This window comes from Lycorma delicatula, chromosome 1, assembly GCF_047948215.1.
Source record: "Lycorma delicatula isolate Av1 chromosome 1, ASM4794821v1, whole genome shotgun sequence".
NCBI lineage: Eukaryota > Metazoa > Arthropoda > Insecta > Hemiptera > Fulgoridae > Lycorma > Lycorma delicatula.
In genome coordinates this window covers 76012293-76022718 of record NC_134455.1, presented here as the reverse complement: position 1 = coordinate 76022718, position 10426 = coordinate 76012293, and the positions used below count along the sequence as shown (strand labels likewise).

At 28.2% G+C, this 10426-nt stretch overlaps 1 protein-coding gene across 1 annotated transcript in view; it reads left to right on the top strand.

Annotated features, from left to right (window-relative positions):
• The first annotated feature begins 1613 nt into the window (after nt 1-1613).
• Dnah3 (dynein heavy chain 3, axonemal) overlaps nt 1614-10426 on the top strand; it is a 257006-nt gene continuing 248193 nt past the window's right edge. Inside the window, exons 1-4 of the mRNA XM_075354669.1 lie at nt 1614-1695; nt 5309-5520; nt 7504-7703; nt 9606-9783. Of these exons, the coding sequence (XP_075210784.1) occupies nt 1614-1695; nt 5309-5520; nt 7504-7703; nt 9606-9783 (672 nt within the window). The remainder of the gene's footprint in view (nt 1696-5308; nt 5521-7503; nt 7704-9605; nt 9784-10426) is intronic.

The window sequence follows — 10426 nt, the reverse complement described above, 5'->3', positions numbered from 1 at the left end:
CTGTCACTTCTGCCAACAAAAAACACAATAATTGTTAACATAAACAGTTATTGCCAAAACAAATGTTGGATCATTTTGTGCACCATTCTGTATATAAGAAAAATAAAATAATATCCCTGGCTAATCTACAAAAATATGTGTTACCCAAAGTATAAAAAAAAGAAGAAAACACAAAAAATTTAATGCACAGAAACTAAAGGAATCCCATCAAAAGTACATGAATAAGAATTAAATAATATATTTATAAGTTTTGAGCAAATAAAAAAGTAAGATATACTTATCAAGAAAAAATTAACCCAAAGATAAAATCACATTTGTAATTCCACAAAACTCTTCAATTTCATCTATTGTAAAAAGCCATTTTTTCAATTTATTATTAAAATCACTCAAATATTTTTAATTTTTTTTTAAATCTGCAGACAATTTATTATACAAAAATGGATTGAGGATTATAAAATATTTTAACTACAATAGAGTCTTAGCTTTAAGAACAACAAGGTTTATTATGGGTATTGCAACCTGTTACTCTAAGTGGAAATAGATAAGTACTACAGCAATGAAAAACAGAAAGACTTTAAAGATAAACAATTTACATAATAGAATTGACAACTGAGCTAAAGGAAAAATGCAGAATTTGAAACAGTCAGTTTTTATTATACATTCCTAAATTTTGAATGTATGACTGGCTGATTATACAATCAGATGCCCCATCCCACCATGCACTGTCATAGGACAGGTGAGAATCCAAATACATTTGGATTCAGCTTGAAATATTTAAAAAAGGTACCTTTCCAATTTTCATGCATGAATGCAAGCCCAGGAACTCTGTCACAATCTTTTCTATGACAAATTAATGGACCATCTCAAAAACATCTTAATGGACCATCTTTTTCCTCATATTAAAAATCTTAAATCTAGTTTTATTTATATTTAATAAATATGTAGTGCATTTTTCATTTAAGTATGCTTAAGTATTCCAGGAACATTGTTCTTTGGTGAAACATGTACTTGATGTACACCAGCTGTAGCATCTTATTGAAAACACAACCCAATTTGAAATATTTATTTTAATCATGATGGTTGTTTTAATGGGTAGAACTTAAATCATATGAAGTATGTCTATATATGTCTTAAATAGTAATGTTCTGTGCTATATTCTCTTAAAAAGGCTTACAATTAATTTTATGATTCTGGGCATGACAATTGACTATATCACCATACAACCTGTTTTTTCTACAAGTATCTTAAGAAATAGCATGAAAAAATAAAATTAAATTAAGGCAGTGTAAAATACAACCTATCAGAGCCACATTAAGATCACCAAAATTAAATAACAATAGATCTAATTTTTATTTAGCTAGTTAACTGGCATGCTTTTTAAACTTTTATAATGATCTTTAGTATATCTTTAAAAATGTTAGCAGATTTTTAGTTTTTAAAAAAAATTAGCTTTTTGAAAATTATGTGGTTGATGATTGCTCACTAATAATTTAAAAAATTATTTTCTATTTACTTTAATTGATAATTTACATTGTTAAATTTATTTTCAGGCAATTAATACTGAAGAGCAGCTTCTAGACTTTGATGTAACTCCATTCACAAATTTGCAACAAATGTTGACTACAGTTGAACCATATGATAAGCTTTGGCATACAGTGTTAGAGTTTCATCAGTCCTATGACAAATGGTATTTTGGTACGTTAGTCCATCAATAGATTGTATTTAATATGAAGTATGATAAAATAATAACAAGAATTAAAATTTTTATCCAAAAGAATTAACTTATTTTTCTATATTGATTTTTCTCCTTCAAAGTAGTCTCTCAGAGATGGTGACACATTATGATGGCATTTCTTCCAATCCTCAAAACATTTGTGGAAAGCATTCTTTGTTATAGCCTTAAGTTCACTTACTGTATTTTTCTTTATTTAAGCTGTAATCTTAAATCATTGACCTTCTAATGTGAGAAAGAGAAAAATTGCAGGTTGCCAAGTCTGGAGAATGTGGAGGCTGTGGCATCAGTACGATATTATTTTTGGTTAAATAATCATTAATATTAACACATTAATTGTGTTTTACATTGGATATCTTAAAAACTACTGGAGTTAAAGTTGTGGAACCTGTTTTATCCTATTTCCAAGTTCAAATTTCATAAGAAACCAACAACTTTATTTCTTAATTTGGGTCCCAAAAATTACAGTAGAGCTTCTTTTTATTAGAAGAGCTGAAATTCAGGTGAAGTCTTTTGCTAGACATAACTGAAAACAAAGCATTTCCAGACCTATGTTTATATGAACTTTTTTCATTATTTTCACACAGTAGGACATGTCTTGAGAGTTTCTCCATTTCTTTGTGGAATACTGTATAAACAGTATGATATTGAGACCAGAGAAAATTAATGCTCTACAAAGAGTACATGGCTACCTCATTCCATCTTTTCTTATCAAGCTGTTTTTTTTTTTTTATTATTATTATTATTATTGTAGCCCTTTGACAATTACATATATTATTAAGTGTAATGCATTATTATAATATCTATGAAAATAGTTAATATCATGTGAACCCATCAAAGCAGAAATATTAAGTAAAAAAATAATTTTTAAATTAAATTTTTTGCAAATAAAATTTCAGTGATGATATCTCTGTCTTCAACACAAAGTAATTATGCACACAGCAGTTTCTCATTGTAATTTGATTAATGCAAGAAGACATTTGAGTGTGAGTTTTTATAACTTAGTAATTAATAGTTAGAAAAAAATATATATATGTATATAAACTTATAATAAAATATAAATATAAATATATATATATAAAGTATATACGTCTCGTCGATAGGACTGTTTGGGCCTTGTGGTCCTCTCACTACTTTTTCATATGTTCCAACCTGTGTGCCCTTTCTAATGTTGAAAATGTTCGTGTTATGAGTGTGAAGCAAGTGTTTTTATTCTTGATTTTCTTATTTAATTACATCTTATCTATGGTGTATTCTGGTGTAAGGCCAATTTCCTTCAAATCCTCTCTTATTTCTCTAATCTGTCTGCATCCTGTCTTGATGTTTTTTGAGTCGAGATTGTACTGTACTAGCTGTTTCAGAAGTCTTAAATCTTACAACTCATGATACGTCCAAAAAATCCTTGTCTCTGCTTACGCATGATATCAGTGATGGGTTCTAACTCTTTGTACATGACTTTGTTGGGCACAACCCACCACTGTCCTTCTTTTTGATACTTTTTATTGATGCATGTTCTTCCAACTCTTCTTTTGATTTTCTGGAGTGTATCTGTCTTTGATTGTTCATTCAGCAGGAAGAGTGTTTATAACTGCTCTTATAAGACCACTATCTATTTTTTATTGTAATTTAATCACGAAAATAATTTTATTTTCTTTGCAATAAATAATTTCTGTGATAATCTTTTTTCTTTGTATGTATATGTAAACTATACATAGCTTAAGAATAAAAGACTAAATTTTACAAATGCCTTTGATTTATATTATTTTGTTATAAAAGCTTATTTATACAAAATTTAATTGTTATTTGCCTCGATTTGTTTTTCATTGCATTTTAAGTATTGCTTTAAAACTTTAAAATAAATCTATTTTTCAAAAACTTTAGGCTGTACACAAAGTTTATACAAAGAGTAATTTAATAAAAATAAAGTGATATAAAAACATGAAGTGAATATAAAATTAGTCCAAAGAAATAATTAAACATTATAATCTCATTACAAACATTATACATAAAAATCTTATAATTTTTATAAAAATTATAAGAGCTGTAATTAACATTTGCTATAATTAGTTTTATAATTTCAAAGAAATCACAGTTCTAATGCTTAACATAAATTTCTATTTCTTTCACTTTTATATCAGTGCTTGTCCCTTTTCTTTATTTTCTGCTTTGATAATAGCTGTCTGTTTTTTCACGTAATAGTGTTTCTCTGTAGTAGATATGTAGTAGACATGTACTAGAGTATGTTTCTTAAAATATTTTACTATTTTATTCAGTTGATTATATACTTTTTGTATTTTGGTATTTTATTCTGCTACATAATAAATTAGCTTAATACATTGAAAGATTTATTTTTGTCTGGACTCAATTTCTAAATTGAATATAGAAATGAATTTAATTTCTAAATTAAATTTTGAGCAATTTCTAAATTGAATTGAGAAAAACATGATCTAAAATTCAATTGTAAATAAACATATTATTTTGTTAAAGTTAATTTTTTTTTTACTTCCTGGATTTTTTCAAAGCATCAGAATTATCCATTTTATTTCAATGACTGAGATTTAGTTTTAACTCTGTTTTCAATTAAATTTTAATAAAAATAAACAAATAAATATCTGAAGAAGCAGAAAATTCAAACATGTTATAGAAAAAACCGGTAAGTGAAACACTTAAAATTAATTTTAGCAAAATCAACAGATAATTAAGTGTAAGTTAAGTTGGGCGATCAAAAAGTTAATTTTGTTGTGTGGAAGCAATTTGTCAAATAATTTATTAATAAATAAAAATAGATTTTATTTTTTGTGATTTTGAAGTTACAGGATGCTATTATTTATAAGTATATAAATAATATCATGACTGTCTCTTTTTCTAATTCAGAAAATGATCTTTAATAGAATTTTTGATTCTGATGATGAGTTGGGAGAAAATGTTGAATAATTATCTGATATTTTTTTTAATAGGTAACTTTTAGGATTATTTAAAAAAAAGGTTTACAATTTTTTCATTTGATTTTGCTTTGTTATTCTGTTATAAGAAAATTTCTCAACAGCTGATTAAAAATCCATTTTATAATTTATAGATTACCATTTTTTTACTTTTTTATACTTTATTAGCTCAGAGCTGCTGTGAACAATGGCTGAATGTTGTAGGGAAGAGATAAGAGTTAAGAAATGATTGAATTTTTTGATTTTTTTGATAGTTCTTTGCCATCTTGCCCGTTGGTAAACGGGCAAGATACCTGAATACCTGAATACGGGCAGATACCTGGGCGTTGTACCTGAATCTACGTCCAGGTACAGTTAAGAAAGTAGTTATTTGAAATAGTGTAGGATTAAAAAATCTATCTTACCTCTTTTTTTTAAAATATACCTGACTTGATGGCTTTAAAAAATGGTTCTGTTTCTGGAATGGTTGTATAAGAGTATTGAAATTGATTTTCCGTAAAATAACCTGTTATATTCCAGTTCTATTAAAATATTAATAATTGTTTGGCTTTAAAGGTAATATGCTACAAAAGTATCAAGATTGGCTTGAAAGAAAACCTATTCACTATATAAATTATTTTTATTTTGTAACCAGGACCATTTAAGGAATTAGATGCTGAAGAGATTAAAGAAACTGTTGAGAATATGTGGAGAGTATTGTATAAACTAGCTAAAACACTCTATGATGTACCTGGATCGAAACGTGTGGCTGAAATGGTACGAGCCAAAGTTGAGAAGTTTAGACAATTTGTCCCAATACTTCAGACTATATGTAATCCTGGTATAAGAGAAAGACATTGGCAACAGGCAAGTATATTTTCACAGTAATTATTTGCCTTATGCTATCTTTGCTACTTTAATTGTACTAAATTTTTATTTGTATATGGTTATATTGCATGTATCTCAGAGTTAAAGGTAATTTTTATAATTAAAAATTGTTATATACACAAAATATTTAGTGACAAGAGTACAATATATGACAACAGAGTCATATTCATAAAAGAATCGTAGACATATTTAAATCATTAATGTAGTTTGTTGCATTGTTACAGAAACAAAATCCTAAGATAAGACTTTAATATACAATCTGTCACAATATGTGATGGTCTGCCTCACTGTATTAAAATTGTGCGTGTATGTAGAAATTTGGCCCCCACTTATACATACGAGGTCTGTAAATAAAGTAAATAGACTGGTTCAGAAACATTTTATTTACAATCCAGTTATACATTGACTCTATCAACTTTAAAGTAGTTCCCTTGGGAAACCATGCAATGCTTCAAACCGTTTTTTCCACTCTTTGCAGCAGTGTTGGAACTCAGAAACCAGAATATCCTTCAGATGGTCGGTTACATTTTTTTAATGTTTTCTACTGTTCCAAAATAGTGTCCTTTGAGGCGGTTTTTTAAAGTCGAGAACAGGAAAAAGTCACAGGGACTCAAGTCAGGTGAATATGGTAGTTGAGGAACTGTTTTTCTTTGCCAAAAACTCATTAATTGATAGTGCAGTGTGATAAGGTGCATTGTCATGGTGCAGCATCCAGTTGTCTTTGATGGCTGCTCTCACGCGGGCAACTCTTTTCCGCAGTCTTTCAAGAATTTCTCTGTAAACATATTGATTTACAGTCTGTCCTGCAGGCAAAAACTCCTTATGGACAATACCATTACTATCAAAGAAACAAATTAGCATGGTTTTGATTTTTGGTTTGCTCATTTTTGCTTTTTTTGGGGATGTAGTGAGTTTGAGGTGTGCCACTCCTTGCTCTGGCGTTTTGTTTCTGGGTCGTACTCAAATATCCAAGATTCATCACCAGTAATAACATTTTTTTAGAAAATCAGAATCAGTTTCAATTCATCTTAGAATATCGCAGCATACTTCCACCCTGTTAGTTTATCTGTACCACAGTGAGGTTTTTTGGGACCAATTTTGCACAAACTTTTTTCATGTCTAATTTGTTAGTCAAGATTTGATGAACTGTGGTATGGTTCAAATTCAGTTCTGCAATTATTCTGACAGTTAATCGCCAGTTGTACCATATGAAGTCTCTTATTCGCTCAACATTGTCGTCATTTTTAGATGTTAATGGTCGTGGGTCATCCGCAACTGATTCATGGCCATCTGAAAATGCTTTAAAATCACCTAAAAACTTGGGCTCGTGACATAGCGTCAATCTCCATATGTCTGTTTCAATTTTGAAAACGTTTCAGAAGCATTCTTTAACACAAAACTTGATTGCACAATGTTGTTCAAAATTAGTATCATTCATTTTTGAAACGCACAACAAAAACTCTCTTTTCTCACTATATATGATGGCAGGGTGTTTGTCAAGACAATTATCCAGAAAATTGGCATTAATGTAATGTTGTTATTTATATTTTGGATAAATTATTTGATTCTACATCAGTAAGCATTGTGTGTTTGTTGTTCATCCAAATTGGCATGCAGTATTCTGTTGCTGAATACAAACCAAACCAAAATCCAAAGAGCAAACTGGCATCAGAGGAACTCCAAGTGGAACCACATAATCACTAAAGAATGTATAATAAAAGTTGTAATTCTACTATAGAATGCAAGTGTTTTAGTTTATCAGTTAAAAGTATTTTAAGTCATACCAATTTAAACTTGTATTTTTTTTAATTTGAGTAAGTCATGCAGTGCATTAGCTGATGATGAAATATAATGTTTCAGATATATAATGAGTAATAACTGTTCAAGAATCATGAAACTATGGCTCTAGAATGTTTTGCTGTATTTGCTATGTTTGAAATGTGTATGTTAATTTGTTTGTAGATAAGTGACACCATTGGTATAAAAATAGCTCCTACCAATCAGTCAACCTTATCTGATATGATAGAGATTGGACTTCCTAAACATATATCTAAACTTGAAGAAATTGGTGTTACTGCTTCAAGGGAATATACGCTGGAGAAAAATCTCAAGAAAATGAAGTCTGATTGGGTGGATGTCTGCTTTGAACTTCTTCCATACAGGTTTGAGATAAATTTTGTATGATATTCTAATTGTAAAAAAAAGAAGAAAAACCACAAAAAGTTTGATTAAATTCCTAGGGACGAAAAAACATTTAAACTAGAGATGAATAAACATTTTTTTTCTACGTATACAAGTCTCCTTTTACTTTATTCCTCTCTAATATTACAACTTAGTTAGAAAAGTAAGGCAATGCATTAAATATTCTGTAATGTCTAACTGTGGTAGTTATATTGATCTAAAAGCTTTCTGATTTGTCTTTGACTCTATGTCATTTTGTTTATTTCTACCAGGAAGGTGTTAATCATTAACTACTCACAGCTGCTTACTAGTTTAATATCTAACAGAAGCTTAAAGTTAGTTAGTGTGCTAGAATCAAAAGAAACAAGTCAGAACTAAGGTAAAAATCTAACCCTTCACCCTATCTAGATATCTTGTGAATTTGTCCTATAATGTTTATGTTGATTAAACCATCCTATTTAATTGAATGTTTTTTTTTTACAGCACCCTACTCCATCATTGATTCCAAGCAATTTCATCTTATTATTTTTTTTGGTGGCATAAAACTTGACTGAAGTTTTTACAATCATTGCCATAATCATTACCACAATTATATAACCATTGCTATTTTTAGTAAAATATTGAATTAGTTCTAATAAAAGCATTTGATAAAGCATTAGAATCTATTTTTATTATTTCTTTTAAAAAGCTCTGGTTTTAAAAAGCTAGTTTCTAAAAATCCTGAAAGGAAAGGGTATGGACTGGAGAGAAGATGTTTTTGAAGGAACTATTCACCAAATGAAAAGTTGCAGTAAGGATTAAGGGTACAAACACTAAGTATAAAATTAGAAGGGGTGTGTAAAACAAGGATTTGGATGTTTCTACTTTTATTCAATATTTATGAGAATGAGATAAACAAGTTGTTGTTGATTACAATGGTGCCATTATAATCCAAAGAAAAAATAAAAAACAATTAGATTTGCAGGAGATCAAGTAGAAGTTTGAGGAAATAAAATAAAATTACAAATATTGATGAAGAGAATACTAAAGTAAGGAAATGAGTTTAAGTGTAAACACTAGAAAAAATACAAACATTATGAAAATCTCAAATAGTTTTTCCAAATTTAAAAATTTTGTTTAAATTAATATAAAAAAATTGTTTTTCTTACTGCTTTATTTTTTATATGATCTTTGTAGTGTAATTTAGCATAGATCTCTGCTTCTTCTACCATTTTCAAGTTAAACTTTAAAATTGTAGTTTTAGAGTTTGCCATTTCAGTCATTGAAAGAATATAAATTATTATAATCTGTTTAATTAGATAATGAAACTAATGGTTTGGCAACATCTTAAAATTATAATGTATTCTTACTTTCTTACTGGTAAAAATAAACACAGTTAATTTTCAGAGTATCTACAAAAAAAAATTTCATTGTCTATGTTGAAAGAGTATTCACAAAAGTTAATTCAATTTTTTAATTGTTAGATTAAGTATTTGTTTTTTTATTTCTACTGAATAATAATAAAAAATATTGAATAGAAAAGAACATTTTGTTTTTTTTAATGAGTTATTTTTCTAAAAATTCAGAGTATAATTGCAGTCTGAAAATATTTAGCTAATAGTTTTTACATTCACTGAACACTTTATTTACAACAATTTATATGAAAAAAGGACTATTTTTTAACTATTGGTAAAAAAACTCCATTTGTTTTAAGAAATAAGAAAAATATTTTAATTTCCAAGAATTATTATGAATTCAATTTTAAAAAAAATACTATTTTTTAAATATTATTGTTATTTATTTCTAAGTAAATAAGAAATTTATAATTATGGATTTAAACAAATTAAAATTTTATGAATTTTGTTTGATTTCTTGAATAATTAAATTATAATTTATAATTAAAGGGAAACTGGAGTTAGTATCTTATCTGCTGTGGATGATATACAAGTTATGTTAGATGACAATATTCTTAAGGCTCAGACAATGCGAGGTTCTCCTTATGTGAAAGCTTTTGAGAATGAAATGCAAAAATGGGAAGAAAAATTGATATCCATGCAAGACATTTTGGATAGTTGGCTAACGGTAAAGTTTTGTCTTTTGTATGATATATAACAGTTTCAGATGAATAATCAAACTTAATTGGAAATTATTTATACTTAATTAGTAGTAGTTTTTAAGCTGAAAACACTACTGGTTCTGTTCAGTGATATCCCTATAAGGTAAATACTGGGAAGAAAATATTACACATCTATTAAAACCTTATCTGCAAGTTAAAGGGTTGATTTTAGATCAGTGATGTCATAAGTACATAATAAATCTCTGTTTTAAGTTATCTATCACTTTATACCAGCTACCATTTTTTTTTATTCTCATATTTGTAACAGGTTTTAAGACCGATTACAGTTCACAGATTCTCTTGTTCAATTTAAGAATAATAAGTTATAAGATTATTCAACAACTATAATGATGGTTTTGGAGGTAACTGTAATACTAGTAGAAGAAGTCTTTCAACACTTTAATTACTAGTTGAATTATTAATTGATCTGCTCACATAGCTAAACATTTCTCTGATTAGTAACTGAGACGTGTTTAAAAATTTTCTTTGTCATTGCTATGTTTTCATCCCTTCTTGCCATTGGGAGCTGAAACCTAGCGGTGGCTAGGGTACCCACAGCAAACTACGGTCACCAGACCATCATGCCACTCTATGTCACAAGATGCTCCC